Raw genomic sequence first — 21,398 nt, 5'->3', positions numbered from 1 at the left:
CCTTTTTTCAGAAGTATCTGTTGATCTGAACTAATTTACCTCTCTAAAATGAAGTTATCAAAATCATTCAATTCAATGCTAATCAGACTCTTATCATTCGGAATCTAAAAAAATCGTCATCGATTCTGTGTTTTAGTCAATAAACCTTGAATTATTTAGAATTTAGAAAATGACAAGAGTTATAGTAAAAGGGTCAAACGGTGCAATATATGCGGTTATTAACATATTGGTAATGGATGCAAATAAATCATCATAAATTAATCATTTACTCATCAAGGCCGCCTCCGGAATTATTTATAGCGTCCGATTTGATTTACAAGTTTATTTACAGGAATCATTTTAAAAGCGTGTGAAGGACGTTGGGTTCGACAATTAAAAATAAAGAAAATATTGAATGACGACCAAGGAATAGGAAAACAAAACAGAAGCAAGTTGTGTGACGCTAAACAATATGTCAAGTTGTGTTGATGATTTTTCATGCCCAAACAATTACAAATTGCGTCGCTGGGCTTGCAAAATGTTGTATATGACTTTTTTGGGTGATTAAACTACCGTTTGACACAAGTCGACTTGGCGGAAGGAAATCTTTGATATTCCAAAATACAGTTAGGCTAATCAAAGCGTTGAAATATGACATGTTACAAAATTGACTATCTCAATTGTTTGTTAAGTTTGCTTCCAAAATGTTGCATGTAAACTTGAAAATAGTTGTATAATTACTTTGTGAATCAAATACTTGTACATTTCTTTTTTCTGTGATACAATTTAGGTAATCCACAAATGTCAAAGTTTTTATTTCACTGCTATTTACAAAAATGTTCAACTTCACATTTGACATTTTAGAAGCATACAGCGACGATTGGCTTTAAAGATTCCTTGCTATGGTGGACAAACAAAACTGGCATTCAAACTTTTATTCACGAGTACGAGACATATATATCTTTATTCTCACAAACTAAATTACAATGTGATAGAGATAATTATACAAATTGCAATACAATTGCATAAATAAATAATGTACGAAAGTAGATAGAGGCATTCACAATTGTTCACCCAGAAAAGTTCAATTTGTTATTGATCTCCTTAATAAGTTTACATAGTTCGTTCAGTTCTGTACATTTTTTGGAATTCATTAAGTCATAAAACTTCAACGTGTTTGGTCCATTTCTATAGTGAAATACAAGTGTTGTTTTCTACAGTTATCAAAAGCTGAACAATTAAAAATGTAATGGTATTCATCATCAATGGGAAATGAATTACACAATATACACACTTTCTGTTTTCTCTTCCTATATTTTGCCATCTTCCAGTTTCTATTGGAAATCTCATGTTCGAAGTTCGAAATTTAAGAAATCAAGATATCTGCCTGTCATCCAAAATATTTAAATATTTCTCAAACTCCAAAGTATCTTTAAATAAACGAGAATTAAATGTTTTTTTGGTGATTCATGTAGGCTTGCTAGCCAAGATTAAAGCCGAAAAAAATAAAATAAAATCCAAATACATCATTATAAAAACAAAATATAAGGGTCAAACCTGAAAGAAGAAAAAAATTGGAAACAAAGACAAACAGTAAAGACAAGTCAAAACGTTTATATATTCAAAGCACCGTATAGGCGTATATACCAAATTGCAATGACAGGATATGTCTTTCTTTCAAACAAAATACGTTTTTGTTTATTACGTTAGATCATTCGATCTGACAAGAAAAATAACCTATGGGCGAGAGTTGACATTTAATCAAATTAAGTTGGGGGAGTAAAACAATGGTTCAATTATTAATTTTGATATGTCAATTGAAAAAAGTTTAAAACGTAGAAAAAGGGAAACGTATCTAAGTTTCTGTGTGTGCAAAAACTATAACAATTGGTTGCTTCCTTGTCAATCCAAGCTGGGACTTTTGTACTCACAATATGTTTTACCCAAGTCCAAGAAAAAAAAGAAAAACAAATAAAAATCAAATTACACATATAAAGTTTTACAGGTCATCACTCTATTTTGGTATTTTTAAGCTGCATGGCAGGTGTTTATCCATTCAAACCTTTGATTTGAAAATCAGTTTTCTTTCTTGCAGATGTTATTTAAGTATTTTATATCGCAAATTTATCAGTAAATAATCTTGTGAAATTAAAAACTTTTTGACAATTAGGAACCAATCACCCCATCTCTTATCATTCACCACTTCGACAGCATGACCAATCAAACGATTCGTTTTCATTTACTGCTTCTTCGATGAAGTAGACAGATATATATTGATTATGTGATTTTAATAGCGAATAGAAAAATAAATGATAATTCTTAGTATTTGTAACAAAAGTAATTTACGGACTGGCGACAAATTCATGTTTTATCTTTAAGTATCAAATATTATTTTTTTTTAACTAATTTCATTTTATACTATCAAATATATTGAATACTTCCGTGGGTAGCTATCATAGTTGGTTTACAATAATTAGAAGTGAACGAGCCTGAATACGTTCGAACAAATTATTCAAGATAGATGAGGAATTTATATATTTTCTCTAAAGCCATTTTTATTGTTTCATGGGAAAGAATCTAGCTACTATTAACAAATCCAAGGCGTATATGAGGTATATTTGTTTTCAGTTATGTATATTAATTATATATTTGTCATTATACTATTTGTCTCAGACATGTTTTATGTCGATTTTTTAAAACTTCTTTCGTCATATAAAACTCTTAAGGTTAAATTCGTATTATCATAGAGGTCTTAAAACCTGAAATTACCCATTTTTACTGTTTCTGACATTATTCTAATAAGTTATATGGTTTTGATTTGCACAACAAGTTTTACACAAAAATGCAAAAATGAGTCGGACTAATCTGATTAATCGCAAAGACTAAGAAATACAAAGTCTGGTCAGTTTAATAACAATATTCAAACACTATTTGTATTCAAGAAGTTTTAACTAGATATATTTTACATTTTGTGTAACGAGTAGAGCGTGGAAAACGATACCATAGATGAAAGAAATAATTCGAACTTTTTGACTACTGAACTACCTTAAAACAAAACACGAAAAAGGTCAACGATATATATGACACACACATTAATGAATACGCATGTTAGTTGAATAAGGGCAATAACATGAGTGGTTTATTTAAATGAAATATAGCGGATTATCAATTCGAGAGAAACAATGGAAATGAATTATACCCCCCACCCCCTTTTTCGCACCCGCAAATTAACTTAAAAAATGAAAAAATGAAAATATATAACTTTACAATTGTAACATATTTGCAAAGATGTTAAAATAATAACATAATTTGAAATTCCCAAGTTGCAAATGATGATATTTGACATCAAGGTATTCAATTAAATATTTAGTTTATTTACAAGCGAGATTGGTTTGCCTAATCAATATGAGGGCTATTTTATACCAGTAGCCTTGAACGCCTTTGCTGATTTGCATTAAAAATATGCACATGAAAGTAGATAAGTATCAACCAATCTCCGTATTCTTTACTATCACAATTGAAGCTTGTATTATATTTATGGCTATTTAAAATTTCATTTCGGTATTACTATTTATATATTGACGGATATGTGATTTCGTTTAGTATGTCTGACTTTCAAATCAACCTCTTAAATTTGAAATAAAAATGTTAAAAATCCATTAAAATTATTAAAAAAACTTGTTTACGACATTTTATAAAAACACAAATTTTCCACACTTAAAAGCTTAATCATATTTTTCCTCTGATAAAGCAGTAGGCCCTATCCCTTATGATCAAGTTTTCACATACAAGCCCTAGAGGCAAAAGCTAACAAAAGAGTGTTCTGCATAGTTGGTAGAGCTTCTATCTCCCGTCGCCGGTGGTCTGGGATTTATGCTTTATCAAATATTAAATCTTTGCAACACTTTTTAGTAGGAATTTTCAATCAATATAAACTTCGATCTTCTCTTTACAAATTTCGATCTTCTCTAGATGGTCTGGCTGATGGTATTACTCACATTAAAGAAAGTCGTATACAGCAGCAATAGTTTTTTTTAAACAATGTTTAAACAAAAAAATTATGTTGATTATAATGAGTATGCCGACTTAAATAAAGGACACGTCTTGAAACATCTATGGTTCTTTGTAGAACAAAACTTCGGTACATAGACCCTTTCTAAATTAATTAGTACGACTTGGTCCCACTTTGCGTGCATTTCTACGAAATGCAATGCAATCGATCAAAGGAGATGTTTTCTTTATTAATGACATTACCAGCTATTATTTTGTTGTAATCGTGCTTACACACCGTAACCAAGTAAATAAATATTGTTTTAGTTTCAGCTTGATGACCATCTTTAATCTGTGATTTATCTTTCTAAAAAAAAGTATCATTGATATAAAGCAATAAAATATCATGTCCATCTATCCCGATGGACATAATGTACTGATTGACCCTGATTAGAGAGCTATTGTTTTCCCATCGTATCGATGTAGGTGTATGTTGGAGAAATATGTCGTCTGCTGATAGTCGTCACGAGATCAAAGAAAAGTGTCGTCTGCCCTGACAGCTGTACTGCTTTTTTTGTTATTTTTTCGCCACACAAGCATTTTTATCTTGTAACAAATATAGGAAATAAAATCGAATTGTGTCAAATGATGACCAATGACTTACTGGCTTCAAACTTTACTACCCTTTTTTCTGATATTTCAATTAGATCAGAACTATTACAATATCCCTTAGATGTTTGCTTTAAATACTATGGTATGGGTATAGATCTTTTTTGAAGGCCTACAGTTGCTTATATGCACTTCCTTTTTACTGTGGTGGATGGTTGTCTCTCAGGGTTGTCTCATTGGAAAGATCTCCCTAATTGGAAGTTTAAAATTATAAAGTAGACTCATGGAATACTTCTGTAAGAACTGTCCATGATGAACATCGATTAATATAAACAATACAGAATACAAACTATCAACATAGCGTGAGAAAACGAACTTTCACAAGAGACAAATAACAACTCAAAAACATTTACATATGAAACAAAAGACTGAACAACACCAACCACACCAATATTTAGAGATAAACTCAGGTTGTCTGGAAGGGTATGCAGATCCTGTCGATTTGCTTATGAAAAAGAAATCAGTGGGGAAAAAAAATCATGTGGGATGTTGCATGATCTGTGGCACAAATGTTCCCATACCAAATCATGATATCGTCTTGTTAAACTTTGGAGCAGTATATGGCCCCATTCTTTAAAATGTGTTTTGTTACTCTTGAGAGAGACTATATATACCTACACATTGTAAAACGTTTAATAATTATTGATCTACTGTATCATGTAATGCTATTTATATTCAATAATTTACTTATATATGTAAGTTATGCCTTCACTCCCTTTTCTCAAACTAGTTTCTACGTTTGCCTTGAAACATATAATTGTTTGATATTGTAGTAATCATACCTCAAACAACTATATATGTAAATTAAAAACACATGATAATTATAAAGGTAGGACTTGTTTTTCTCACAAATACGGATATGATTCATTTATAGAAATTAACAAAAATACATTTCATTTTGTACCCATTATTGTACTATTGCGTAGGATTATCACTGGTAAAATCTTTTCTTTAAAGGGGCACCGCTGGATTTTTTAAGAAAAATTATGTCTAAAAAGTATCTACCTCCATTTTTACTATGATTTACGACAAAGATTTACGACAATGATTTAGTCAATACATGGTTCAACAAACAAGTGTGAAATTAAAACATCATCTCACCTAAAGGTATACTATATGAAGTCAAACTAGTATCTCCATAACGTTAAACTACCAGACTATAAAATTAGTCTAACCCACTGATTTAAAGATTACCACATAATTTGGATGGATGAAACGCTGAGAATTTATTATAAGCTCATTCTTGTACTACAAACAAGAGCTGATTTTAACTTTTGGAACATTTCACCAAAAAACCGATGAAATAAGAGTAAATGACATGTGGGTATACGTTGACACACAGCAACCATAGTATAAAAGAAAGCAATGTACAGACTTCAACAAAAAACAGGTTCCACATTCGAAAGAATAACAAAATAGATCTAGGAAAAATACCTTGAAAGTTCTCTATTTAATTAATATAATTGAAAGAAATAGCCACATATTTCCAAGGTAAGACTTGGCGAAGTTCTAATGGCTATAATTGATCAATAGATATTCTACGCGAAGAAGTGCACAACACAATTGAAGACTTAAGAGTCTGAATCGCTTTTCTGGTTTAATTTTCATAGGGGACACGCAACCCTAAATGAGTCAAATCAAGGGTCCTATGGCCTTTATTTGTTTGGCTCCGACAGATATAACAACAAAGGTGCCTAGATACCCATATCTTGCTAGAGAGAGAACTTGCCTATCATCGAATGTTGAACTTTCAATAGTATATTCAAACTCGGTGAATTGCAAATGACTTGTGTGTCAAATATTCAGTAATGGTTCACTATATGATATGCATATCAGAGTCTGAGATCAAGTGAACAATTACCTCACATGCTACTCTATTTAAAACGCAACCATTCAATTAAGAATGTTAGCCGATAATGCAACATATACATGCAATCAACAATCGCTTATGCTTTTATTATTATTGTCTTATTGTATAGGATTTTAACTGTACTATTTAAGGAATTTAATGGAATATTTTTTGGTGTTATTAAAATTACTATTGGCAATTTATAAGCATCAGATGTTGTTATTTGCCTAGTTGCCAATTCGTTTTGGCAGGAGGTAGGTTCAAATATATTCTTACGTTTTCTGTTCATTAGAAGCTCTAAACAATTTGAAAACGTATTTCATTTGAAATTATCATTATTGTTCTAATAGAAGACGATAATTTGATTACAATTAAAACGTCTAAGAGCTTACAATATCAAAACATCCAAACATTGCAGCTTTATATAGTAGCGACATTCCAAACGACCGACGAGTGAAAGCTGTGACGATGATTTGGTACTTGCATTTGCCAGATTGACGTGAGATGTGTGTTTTCAAAAAAGTTATACTCCCTTTTAAAAATCAATTCAATATCTAGCGATCGCATACACTATAAAGCTATCCCTTACTACTTGTTATAACAGAAGAACTTTTATAGTCCTCTAGAAGTAACATCAAGTTCTATTGGAAGTAAAATAAGACAATGAAAGTATATCCATTAAGGATACATTTAGGGGTTTTGGGTTACCCCACACAAAACCAAACAGACTCAAAACCCATTTGAAATCAAACGCTTTTCCAAACGACAGAGAGAGCGGAACCACCCACTTTCAAAAAATTGTATTTTTACATATTTGATACTTATTATAATAACGATGAACTCTAATATGACTCAAAATGAAATCTTCAAAGTAAAGCTTCCATTTAAGAAGATTTTTATCGTAAAGTTGGCTACTAAATGAAAGGTAGATTGTGAGTAAGAAATAGGATAAAGGACATGTTATATTGATAGTTTGTAATAAACCAATATAGATAATGTTAGATTTAATGCAAAACGGAAGTTTTTCACTTTATTTAATGCGACAATAAACTTTTGTTTCAAGGGTATAACACCTTGATATAGAACTATGTTAAGTGGATAAAAAAATACCAACTCGAATAGTCTTAGAAGTGGCGGATCCAGGGGGGGGGGGGGGGGGGGGGGGGTTTCCGGGGGCTGGAACCCCCCTTTTTTTGGCCGATCAATGCATTTGAATGGGAGCATATAGTTGGAACCCCGCTTTACTCTGTGTTGGAAACCCCCCTTTTTAAAATGGCTGGATCCGCCACTGCTTAGTATATAAAAGACCATGACTTGGCTGATGACCACTGGCCCTTAAAAACCCAGTCTGAATCGAGCCCTGTCCATACCAGAAACTTCTATTAAAGCACGACGGAAAATCCTTCATTCAATTGACTATATGGCAGTTATAAAATATTTTAAAATATTCTAAACAGAGTGTGTTGGCTATGATTGAAGCGAGCTGCACTTTTACCGTTCCTTTATTTCCGTAAATAATCGTGTACTTTTTCCCGTATTCTTACATACCCTTCCTTTTTATATGAATCATGATTCAATTTATATGCAACAAATATATAAATGATTTTCATGTCATTTATTTCATCTTAACATTTTCTTTTGACGGATGTAAATTTCAAGATGTTATCATGTTTTTTCCGTAAATGATTCTGTCAAAGTCTTTGTATCTTTTATCATTTATATGATTGTTGTTGCCACCAACGGTGGGCGATAGACTAAACGTCATTTAAAAAGTCAAATAGGTTTAATATCTGCCGAAAATCATTAGGTGTTGATTTGAGGACAAACTAATACGGATTTCCGAAATTTAAAGCCAAGCATAACAATTAAAATGTTATAATATTTTGATCATAAATTTGTAATCAATGGTTTAGTTTTTATTCAAAATCCATTTAAGTTTAAAAAAAAAAATATGAGTAATTCCTTTATCAGATATAAAAAATGTTAAAATTTTCCGCATTCAGAAGAAATAAATAAATCATATGAACGAAACAGTCATGAATTACAACAAATATGATACTAACACAAATTATTCTTTTGTCAGATATATAATAAAGCGAATGATTTTTTTGTGTGAACTGGCTTTAAAAATGGAAGAGAAAACTGAGTTATAAAATTTTGCTGTTTTTGCATGGTACTTTTGCTGGGAACTTGTGTACTGGACATTTTGATATAGTCAACTCGGTTGTAACGGACCAATATTTTGCGATGGTATGCATTTATATTTAATCTGAAAACTGTAACTTTATGGCTTTGTCGAGTTTAATTATTGTTGGGGTTCGATCCACGGTGGTACAGTTATGTTTTAGAAATTCAATCTTCCATTACCATCCATTGCGAAACCAAATGACAGAGATAGTTATCATACCGAAGTATTGGTGTACGTGCATACAAAATGTATGCTCCATCTCTACTTCATGTTGACCATCTGTTGATTATTGGCAATGACATCTCGTTCAGTTATACCTCGAGAAAGTGTAGATAGAAGTACAAGGAAAATATTTTGATCTTCAATACGATCATTGGTTTTGTATTGTATTTTTTAACCCAGAGTTCTTTCTGAATATCTGGCTGAAAAGTTTGAGCCCAAATGCCATACATTCTCTTTAAAACTTGATCATGCTAATATACCGATCATGTCAGTCGCTCTTTATATGCTCGACTTTATGATATTGGTCGCTGGATAAAAAGCAACAAATATAGGAATTAAAATTTTGTAGAGGTCAATCGAAATAGCACTTATACCGTATTAAACGTTAAAAGTAAATTATATATGGAAAGCTTGAATACTACAGACAACCTTGAATCGATACTTGTGAAAAAGTTGACTGAAACAAATATAAGATTATGTCTAGTAATCTAACTTGACAATTGATTCCGCTTTCTTAAGGTTTTATGCATTGTTAACATTAGAAATATTGAGTAGGAACAAAAATGGCCACCTCTGAGTTAAGATCTGACTATATACCAGTATGAAGTTATATATTTATACATAAATTTGTAACTAGAACTTAAATACATACTCTTTGTAAACATATCTGCTACTTGACTCTTATATTGACATATGTTTGCGCTCATTAACAGTTATTAAAGAAATATACAACTAAATGTGATATTTAAATTATATTTTAAATCGTATTAAAGCCTTGAATGAACCGAGAGAAAAAAATTGAAGCTGAATTATGGTCACTTTGAGATGGATAAGAAAGCCACAACTTTCTAACTGTCTGCATATCTAAGTGATTTTATTTTCCAGGTGGGCCCTATCAAAGGTCGAGATCTTTTGAACATTTTTATTTTGTGATAATTTATCAGATCAATTGACCATAAAACTGACCACAGGGCTGTAGACAGATATCCATATGTTATGATGTGTTTCAATATTAACTGGTTCGGACAGATTAGTTCTATATTATTTAGTTTTAATTGTTATTTGCTTATAATTGATATAGTTTACAACTCATTAATGAGATTTACTTGTAGTATTACGACTTTATTTGATTTAGCTGTAGTGAAATTTCCTTGATGACAAAACCTTTATCAGTTTTACTTTTGTTTTTATTATTTTATTCAATATTTGTGTGTCAAACATCTTAGCTTGAAAACGCATCAGTTGAATAAGAAATCAGCAATAGGTTCAGCGACCTCTTTCCGCTAGCGTTTCTCGTAGTAATATAATATATGTGCGGGACAATTCGAGTTTTTTAAATTTGGTCAATGTAGTTGTTAGAGGGTGTGCATGAGAGGGGAAAGGGGGAGGGGTGCCTTTATTACTGTATTAATTGTTTGTCCATTTCTCTATTTTGTAAAAAAAACCAAAAAACATTCCACACCCTCAGGTAAACATAAGGGAGCTACCATTTGATTTTTATGGGGGGCTAGGATGAAAAATTTTGTCCTGCATTTTTTTTAGTTGTAATCTCTGTCCTGCCTTTTTATTTTTCACTCTATTCGGTCCTGCTTTTTTTGTTAGTTTATCCTGACTTTTTTTTACATAAATTGTCATCCTGACTCTTTTTTTTTGCAAATGTCTCATCCTGCCTTTTTTTTTTACTCAAAACTCCTGTCCTACCTATTTTTTTTCAAATTTCAACCTAGCCCCCCAATAAAAATCAAATGGTAGCTCCCTAATAAGACAAAAATAACCAATACAACGAATATCGTATTATACATTACTATACATATATTGACATGTTTTCAATAATAATATCTTATCTAGGGAAACTCGAATTTTATATCAATTAGTTTTAATAGTACATCTTGTACAAGGGCTAGAAAGATGCACACATAGAACAAAGCGAAAGAGGTCAATTAAAAACAACAAACATGGAAAAATATTATAAAATCAATTGCAAACATCAAATGAATAGGTTTCTGATAAAGATATTTGTTTATACTAATAAAGGTTAAATTGTAATTTTACGCGAAGAAAAAAAAGTGATAGCATCTCATATAAACCAATATGTACAAAGAGGTTTCAAATCTCTACTTATTCCATCGCCTTTGTATTTCATTGCCGTTCTAGACTACGAAATTACCTTGAAAAAGTGCAGTACTATCATGAATACCGTTGTTTTTTTGTTTAGAACAACTGTTACATAGATTAAAAGGAAAACACTTGTAAAGACAGATGCTGTACGTTTAATATTATTTTATAATGTTGTCATTCGCAACTCATCGATTTACATTAAGGATCAATTTAAATAATAAAAAAATTGATATAATAACTAGATACTAATGGAATCATGAAATTTTCATATTCCAATTATTATGATCTTCTAATATTTATGTTTTACACATAATTATGAGTTCATATTATTTTGTTCTATTGGTATGTTGCAGACTTCTTTCTAGTAAACAGACGAACAATCTAATATATACTATAAAACCTGTGTTTTAATACAGTGTCCTATTTTTTTTTATAATTTGAAGAATAGTTGGAATTACATAGTGGGAATCACAGGGTCTATTAACAACAAACAAACAAACAAATATACAGACACACACTAAAGGTGTTATCTTAAATGTTCTTTGTGTCATAAAACTTGAGACACGAATTGTAACCATTGTTTTAGATGGGAGGAACCAATATGCGTCATCGTAATTTCTCACTTACACAAAATTCAGGCCCAACATTCTTAGTTTGTCTGATATAATTATATCTATTTAAAATAATAAGAAGTAGTGGTACGTAACAAACTTTTCCTTTTATAAATTTGAATATTGCAAAATCTTCATCGTTAAATTGAAGTGTTTGTGGTGCTATAACGCAACGTATCCTGTGCGACTGCATAGAAGAACAACTTGATCTGGGCAGGCGAGTTAAGATTTTCAGCTTGGTATTTATTTTCCTCAATAAGTTTTGTCGGCTTATTTGTATTTTTGTGCTAAATGTCACAAACATAAAATGCTTAACACTAAAACGTCCTGTCGTCTGTGTGACGTCAATCCGTAATTCAAAAAGTACCAGGACATTTCTTAGACTTCAGTTTCTAAGCTGATGTCTGGTTAATAAGCGTATGTAAGTTATCTAAATTATTCCTTAAAATTAACTTATCATGACATGTTTTCATTTTGTCTGTATTATTTGTCCGGTGCGAGTTAAAAATCAACTTCGTATTTTGTTCCGGATGGCCTACTTTTTTACGGAGCCCTTATTTTCTTTTGACCTTTCTGTCTGTCCTTTTGCCTCGTTTATTCACCAAAACATTTTAATATAAATCAGTGACAGATGCAATAAAAAGTATAACGCGTATAGTAAGGAGATGTGGTATGATTGCCAATGAGACAACTATCCACCAGAGTTCAAATGAAGAGGATGTAAGCCTGTTCTGTTTTTATAATGTTTTTAAATGTGCACATGCACTTAGATCTAAAATTATTACACCTTTCCTGGTGCAGTTTGTACAGTGCAACATATACACACGAATATTAAATATACATTCTTATGGTCAGTTAATATATAATTCACATATAAATATGCAGTTTCCTAAGCATTTCAAAATCGTTTTAAGAAATATGCAAACGACCTCACTTTCTAAACACATTTATAAATGTGAAAAAAGTAACCAGTAGCTTAAAGCGATAGCATCGATAGTGTCTGGTAATATATTATTAAAATATGACACATATAACGATTAATAAAACAGCAAATTCGTTTCATCTTTGACAATTTCCTTGCCATCACAAACCAAAACACTGCACACAACCTAATACATAACACTAATCCATTTACTATGACAAAAAATAATAATAAATGTATAGTGTATGATAATGAACTGATGAATGCATGGGTGGTCCCTAACTCATCGTATGACCCGAGAAAACATTTTGTCTCCGACTAAATAATAATACAGTGACAGTCACTGTAGTTTGTAGTCTATAAATTTTAAGAATTAAGATTAACTTGTTGCTACTTGATTTACAAAATATTTTTAAAAAGGGAAGTTAGTTTTAATATGAGCTGACCAAAAGAACTAGATTATTTAAGGTGGTGATATTTTTGAAAAAGGAAGTTAGTTGTTAACAGAACTAGATTATTGAGTTGCAAGATGATGATGTTTCAATATGATTGTTTAAGTTTGGGTTATAAAGATCAAGATTGAACACAAATGAAATTATTCGACTGCAAATGCATTTAAAACAAATAAACATTTGATTGTCTTTACACCTTTGTTTACATCCTTCGGCTACTCGGTACATGTTAGATTTAACATCATACTTTACATTATTTTATTCGTTGTGGTTTATTTATTTCATTATTAGATTTTAATTTGTATTCATCTAAAACACTGAAATGTGAATCTGGTGCTATAACCCATTGTTCGACTTTAGTGTCTATGTTAAGTGTGGATTTCGTCATTAATTCAAACGACATTTTTTGTTTATTAATTTTTCTTTTATGAGATATACGAGCATCAAGTATCGGAAATATAAAAAAAGGAGAAAAGAGAATATGCAAACGGTATTTGCTCTATCTATTTACACGTTGTTTTGCATTTTGCATTGTTGATGTGGCGAAATCAGTTGATCCAAATAAAGATATTCTATAGCCTTTTTATACAAAGGATTTCGAATGGTTTTATAACGTACAATGACCTCAAGTCGGAACATTGAAGATATTTCCCAAACTATTATGCTAAAACAATTGGGAATGAAAATAGGGAATATGTCAAAGAGACAACAACCCGACCAAGACAACTTCAGAACACGCAGTTGTAAAGCAATATTATTTATGGTTTCACATATTGCAAACCTCAATAAAAATATCATATTAGAAAATAAAATTGACACATACATACTCTTAAATGCAATTATTCATTCAATGACCGATATTATAAATAAATTATGTAGAATGTACAAATTTATGAACAACAATCGTAATAAAGCAAATCGTTCATTTCTTTTTCTTATTAAGGACAACCTAAAATCAGAGTCCGGGATCTGACCTGATATCAAAGTTATAATTATAAGTTTCCAAATTAATTTATTTATATTTAAACATTTTATATTACCCTTCTTGTTATATTTTAGATTTAATTTATTAAATTACTGAGAACAATTACCCAATTTTCAAAAGAAAGTTCATAAAAATGTGCAATTGGGTGGTGTTTAACCTTTTTCAAACTTTATTGCAAAGGTGAAGTTTTTGTAGAAAAAGTGACAAATTTGTACTGCAGTTTATTTTGTTTTGATTACTTTATAGCAGTAATTTACATTTTGACACTGTTACATATTTTTAATGTGTGTAAGACTTATCTCTTCAATTCAATATGATGACATTAATTTACTTTATGAGAACGTATACTCAAGGACGACAAAAGACTCTATAATATTTATTCCAAAAAATATAATTTATATAATAATTCGACATTTCTATACTTGAAGAAAATAATTTATGAATACTTAAATTTTTTTTAAAGTAATATGAATCTCTCTATACTGAACATCTCTTTATATCTAAAATGGACTGAAATACATTTGTAAGATGAAAAACAGGGAAATGTAGCTTAAATAGACAATTTACATTCATAAACATTGTCGTAAATTATGTTTATTTCTTTAATGTGCAAATTATACTAGTTTTAGTGAATAATTATTAAAAATCGACCCACACTTTTGCAGTTATATAGATATTATTTCTGTCGCGACATAATTAGTAAATAAATGACTATATAACCAAAATGTATGACACCATCTAAGAGTAACTCGCACAAATAAAACAATTTTCCCATAACTAACACATGTGATCGCTGGGGCGTTATATTTTTATTTTTGTAAATGCATTCAGTTACCTTAACCTACGATGGGGAAAATTTGAAATATATTAGAAACATTTACAATATAGTCAATCATAGAATCATTTGGGTATGATATTTCATACATTAAAGCTCGTTGTCCAATTGACTATATATTGTGTACGCTTCATTTTCTTTCGTCAACACATTTATATATCTTCTTCATTTAAAAGTTTATCCGGGTTGAACAAGTATAATGTATATGTGATAATGGATTTTGTGTAAATGGTGATTGAAATGTATCTATATACTCATTAATGTTATAGTTAAATTAAGAGAAAACATTTCTAAGAGAAATATTGACGCCAAACAAAAATTTGTTTTTTATACGAGCGATTTAATTGTTTTGGAATATTTGTCACCCTTATCCAGGACGTGAACTCGGACGATAAAACGAAAAAGTGATGAAGAAAAAAATGTTTCTCAAAAGGGACTCGACTCTTTCTTTCTATTTGATTTTTTTTACTGGTTTCATGGTCCAGTGTTGAATATTTTTTTCTTTCTTCTGGAAGGCCCATTGCTAACATATCCTGCGATAATTAATACTTTTTCATTCCTTTTAGCACTTTTACTGGATAATTTTTAATTGTCTGTATTATGAATTTTTTTCCAAAAAAACACAAACAAGTTAATGATACATAATATTTCAAATCTAAAAGTGTTTAATATTTTTTAGTTAAAAAAATTACAACGATACAAATAAAAATGGGAAATGCACAACATTATTTTTTCATTATTCCATAACCGTTCAATCATTTACAAATATATATCTATTTTAAATTGCTTTCAATTTTACATAAAATTTAACATGCCAAAAAAATTGTAAAGATTCAAAATTGCTGCATTTGATCTTTTTTTTTTTAGCTTGAAAAACAATAATCATAACATGTAGGAGTTATAATATATTAATAAAGATGAAAAATATGAGCGAACTGAAACCGATTTGTGGCTCATTAAAGGTTTGTCATTAATGTTTATAAAATTTGTGGTTAGCATAAATGACGTTTGAATCTACATTTGTTAATATATTTTGATTTATTACCAATGTATAGGAAATTACTATGTAATGACATTGAGAATACTAAGCACTTAACATTGTAAATAACAGTTTAAAAGAAAGAGTACTGATCTACCAAAACAATGAAGGTATATAGATCTCTGTCAATCATTAACTGATACATAACATGATGAACTATGATGAAGATGGAATTTAAAAAAAAATGTCTATACAAAACTTTGATTGTTTGTAATGAAGAGAAGTGAGTTTATATTTTCAAAGTTTAAAAATGGTCCATTAAAAACAAATTCTAATATTTTTTAATATAGAATAACTATTTGAGTTCTGAGAATAAATCATGGTGTCTTACCTCTTTGGCAGAAAGATGAGTAAGCTGACATTGAAGTAGCTTTATTGAGGTCTAAAGCATCGGGCCCCCTCCATGAATTATCTAATACATTTAGTCGTTGATGACTGCTACAACTGCAAGATATGGCACAGCAGCTTCTTTGAGAATCGTCCCTAGGGGTGTCATTGTCCCCTCGAATATTTGAACTTTTATATAGTAAATTCTCATATCCGCTTTTCATTAATGAATTATTATCCCTTGGGGACATACCTTCAGATGTCGCTGGGGTACACAGTTTCCAGTCTGGATTTGCATGCTGCTTTGCTGTGTCCGAGGGCAAGGAATACACTGATCCGGGTGTGAAATACCCCGAATGGGGCCAAGTCCCATACATGTGAGGATAGTTTCTATCACAATTAGCACCATCGGCATACGAGGGTATATGCCACCCACGAAAGGCATACGGATTCATAGCCGCCATCCAGAAATGTTTCTTTGGCTGTTTTCTTAAACTCACTTATTTCTCAGTTAATAACTCGTTCTAATATAAGATACACAAAACAATTTCATCAACGTAACTATTCGGTATGTCTTACGGTATACTATTTCATCAGTTGAGATGTTTATGGCGTTGACAAGTATTCTATCTTATTAAGTATCCAGTTCTGTTTTTGCGACAGTGCCTATTAAAATAATACTACACATCGATAGCTTGCTATCTAGATATTGATTGGTTAGCTGTAACAACAGGCGGACGATATAAAGACATACATGACCTCACGCGAGGTCAACTGACAGTTATCGTCGCTACGGAACAGTGATTGCCTTCGTTCGCTCGCGCATAAAATTTTCTACAAATAAAACATAGATAAATGTTATAAACAAAGCAAACATTCATTTGCTATTTCTTTGTTTTTCTAACATAAATCACTAATTTGATTATTATAAAGTTTAATACAGATCTTGGGACCACCTACATTGGATAAGAGACAAATGGTAATCTTATTTTTATATCTGTAAACGTTAAAAGAAATAATAATAACAAAACATTGACATAAAATTCTATCCGTTTATAATTTTTATATGTATTCTGTGTATTCCTTACCTTTAACATTTTTTGTTTTAAATTCTTTTCAACTTATTTTATTAATTAATTTAAAAAAATAAAATAAAGGTGCTTTAAAACTTTACTCTTTTACATTATGATGAATTTGTCGAAAAGGAATTATTTATTATAAACATTCTTAGAAGAATTAGGAACACAGAACTTTTAAGATTAATTTTATTTAATCAAAAGTTCAATCTCTATAAAAGAAATATAAAAATTAGATTTTAACAGCCATTATTAAAACTGACGTTAACAGCTAAAACATGGAGTTTTTATTCGAAATTGATGACACATTATTCATTTGGGCTTGTTTAAAGCCAATAAATTAGTTCGAACAATATTGATCAAATATAAATAAAATAATTGCTATAAAATTTACCATATAAACTGTAAATGATGTTTAATCAAAATGAAGAAATAAAATCTGAATAAAAAAACCGACATATATCCAATACTTAAACAAAAACAGTGTACACGTCTACTCAAAAGATATATGAAATATCAAAAACCACAATAAAGCATAATTCCACTAGTATATATTTCATATATTTCATATTAATTTGCAAACCTAACAGTAGTTAAAGGTCACCATTTGGAAAATTGTAAATAAAATAAATAGCGATTAATAAATAAAACAAAATACCATAACATTAAATAGCAATAAGGAATATATCCTATATATTATTAATTCTAAAATCAAAACAAGAAGAAATGTCAGAAGTTGTTACTATCTTTTTCGATTGTTTATTGTTTATATATTTTTCTAAATTATTATCAAGTTATGTATTGCACACTTTTTTTTGTAACGAAATTTGCATCACTTGTTTGCAGCCAAATCGTATAAATAAGTACAATCAATTCAGATGTGTTTTTATTAATTAATTAAAAACTTCATTTTCAAAAAGTAGAAATATATACAAAAATTTCTTTGTAATAACACGGACCTTCAACATTAATAACTAAATTTTGTTGAGTATGATGACGTTCATCAATTATATTATGTACATATAAGATATATACAAAAAGAAGATATTGAAACACTGAGAAAATATTAAGATTGAAAGCGTTTTGCTTATGAGACTTGAAAAAAATCAAGTTTAGATATTCAATAATTCAAGCTTTTGTTCAGAAATTAAATTTAAACGTACCATCTTACGCATCTTAACTAATTCAACGCCACTTCATGTATTTATTTAATAACAAATATCTAAACTATTTTCAGTTGATTATAAAATAATCGAAAGAGAATATGAAAGATTTCCATGAAATAATCATCGATATTTCAAATTAGCTTTTAAAACGAAATTTAACTAAAATGTAATTAATATGTTACACCACATATACAATTCTGAACATCAACACTGTTTCGGTTCTTATTTATTTTGGGTTTTCAAATATACTGCTTTGAGCCTTTTCAATGGTTGTAAATCCAGAAATGCACTTCGAACATACGCAATTTATAACGTTTTGGTTTATTCATTTATTAAAATAAGTGACTGAACAAAATCGTTGAAGTATATTTTAATACAATTGCAAAATTACATACAGCAGAAAAAGACCATTTGGACAAAAACCAAGGTTTAAAGTGTTTCAATATGAATTTATAAAAACAATGTTTTCAAACCAAACGAAAGAGTACGTACCTTTTTATAACTGAATATACTTAGCAAATCATATCTGTCCTATCTAAAATGTAAATGAATATGATATAACTTTCATATTTTAATTTTAGGAGAAATTTTGTTTTTATGTAAATCCAGAATTAAATCTCATGCTAATTGTGGAACAAACTTTGACCATTACTGTCAACTTAAATGAAGAAAATACAATGAATGCCATACCAATGTAGATTAGGAAGATGAATTCTACAGTCTGTTTTATGGAATATAGAATGTTTTTGCTTTTAGTAATAATTATTTATCACACATATAATACATATATAACACATACAGTTTACTAATTATTCATATTTACTATACCATGCTTAAAACATCTTAACTTTTTGTCTTTTATGCTAATGTCGTTGTAATTTTAAATTCTGCAAATTGATGTTTTACTCCAGTATTGTGTCTTATACTCAAATTAACTATTATTGTAAGTGTCTCTTTTTTGTCTGACACTTTTCTTGACGTAAACAGAATAAAAGCATAGTAAAAAAGAAAATTACACACTGAAAATGTAGGAATGAAAAATCTTTACCAGCTAGTAGAATGTTTGATCATATAACAGTTTCTTTTGTATCGGAATATATTTATCATTTTGAAAATATAATGGTACAAACTGGTACTTTTATTTGTTTTAAAGGATACAGAAAAATTGCGCAAACTATGAAGTTTTTGTCCATACAGAAAAAGACAAAAAGAAAACAATTCTAAAAACTAAATTATATTCGAAGCGTTCTTGATTTCAATTGTAATTCTTGATTGAAATACCTTCAAGAAATTATAAACTGAAATTTGATAAATTCTATTATTCTTTCTTATTGATTTAAACTTTAATAGGTAGAGGTAAAGAAGATAATAAATATTTTCAGAGATTTTTCAACTGTAATAAAACTTTTACTTGATTATTGAAAATAAATATCTGTTAACAATTTTAATAGTCTTAAAAATAAATAAAATAGTAATATTTCTTACCATTTTATATACGAATTTGTATCCCAACACATGTTAAAATAATATAATAAAATTAAAATATTAATGTACTATGGGACAAAACACACCACGGGACTAATAAAGGCAAAAGTAATATACCATTGTTTATGATTAACGTATATGTTTATTAACATTTTGATTGTTTTCATCAATATCGGTATGTTTATCAATAAATAAGACACATATGATATACTAAATCAAATTATTTTTTGTTCTAAAAGAGATATATGACATGAGCCAATTGAATTATCAAAAATGATATGAACGTTTATATATGTTTGTAGTATTAAAATTAACAGGATAAACAAAAGTTGTGTTCATGAGTCGTTTTTGGTGCATCATCATTTTATGTTCCATTTTTGTAATATAAATCAGTGAGATATATTGTAAAAATAAGAAGATGTGGTGTGATTGCCAAACAGAGACATAATGACATAGAAATTAACAAGTTGAGGTCACCGTACTGCATTACACAATACTGCACAGTCAGCTATAAAATGGCCTCGAAATATAAAATGTGAAACAATTCCAACAAGAAAACAGACGGTATAATTTATGTTCAAAACAATTAACTTACGTGACTTTTTATTGTTCATAATTTAGAGGCATCAGTAATCTTTCGTAAATTCATTCTGAATATGAATTTTTTATGTTTTTTTTTGTGTGGTTGTGTTTCGAGTTTGTTCTTGACTTTGAATATTCCTTTGGTAACTTTCTCTATTTCAAGGGCTGATAATATGGATAGGATGATTTTCATTTTTTCAGAATTCTTGATGGTTACTAGTTTTTATATGCACATCTGCTTAATTTACACAAAATCTTTGATAACATATTATCGAATATGGTACTAAGGAACTAAGGTTTCTACTTTTTAGTGAGATATTCAAGAATTTAAAATTGTTTCTTTTTTCTTATGAAGCACATTGAATTTCAGTTGAACAAATTTCATCACAGTTACATCTTAGTAAATTTTAACATAACACAAAACCCACAACTGAACTATTTACTTGCTAGTATACTATACTTCAGTGTCCATTTTTTTTAAAAATTAGTTAATGCAGTTTTTGCTTTTTCGTATTTTAAATTTCAGTCACAAGAAATCAACATATATTTGCTCATCCTGCAGTTAAAATAAACCAACCTTTATTTTTCCCATTCAATATTTAAGTGATTTCAATATTGTTAACTCATTGAAATGTACGTTGTTCGAATAAATAACTATTTCATAGCATCTGATTTTATTTGCAATCATCAATAAGTTTTCGATAGAGTACTGTTCTTTTTATGGTTCTTCCTGTTCCCTTTAGATGATGGCTTTTAATTTCTTCTTTCTACACATAACTTGTGAAATGTTTGATTTAATGATAGTAACTTTTCTAAGTGTGTTTGTAAAAAAACTAGGAATTGTTTCGGTTTCGAGGATCTATCCATTATAATCGATCATCTAATTTCTATAAACCCTTTTCT

At 29.5% G+C, this 21,398-nt stretch overlaps 1 protein-coding gene across 1 annotated transcript in view; it reads right to left on the bottom strand.

Annotated features, from left to right (window-relative positions):
- The window catches only part of LOC139511967 (homeobox protein Hox-D11a-like), a 45,285-nt gene extending 26,303 nt beyond the window's left edge, over positions 1-18,982 (bottom strand). Inside the window, exons 1-2 of the mRNA XM_071299208.1 lie at positions 18,921-18,982; positions 16,191-17,020 (exon numbers count right to left, since the gene is read on the bottom strand). Of these exons, the coding sequence (XP_071155309.1) occupies positions 16,191-16,650 (460 nt within the window). The 5' untranslated portion in view covers positions 16,651-17,020; positions 18,921-18,982. The remainder of the gene's footprint in view (positions 1-16,190; positions 17,021-18,920) is intronic.
- Positions 18,983-21,398: the final 2,416 nt, after the last annotated feature.

This window comes from Mytilus edulis, chromosome 2 (assembly GCF_963676685.1).
Source record: "Mytilus edulis chromosome 2, xbMytEdul2.2, whole genome shotgun sequence".
NCBI classification, from domain to species: Eukaryota; Metazoa; Mollusca; class Bivalvia; order Mytilida; family Mytilidae; genus Mytilus; species Mytilus edulis.
This window is presented reverse-complemented; position numbering and strand designations above follow the sequence as displayed.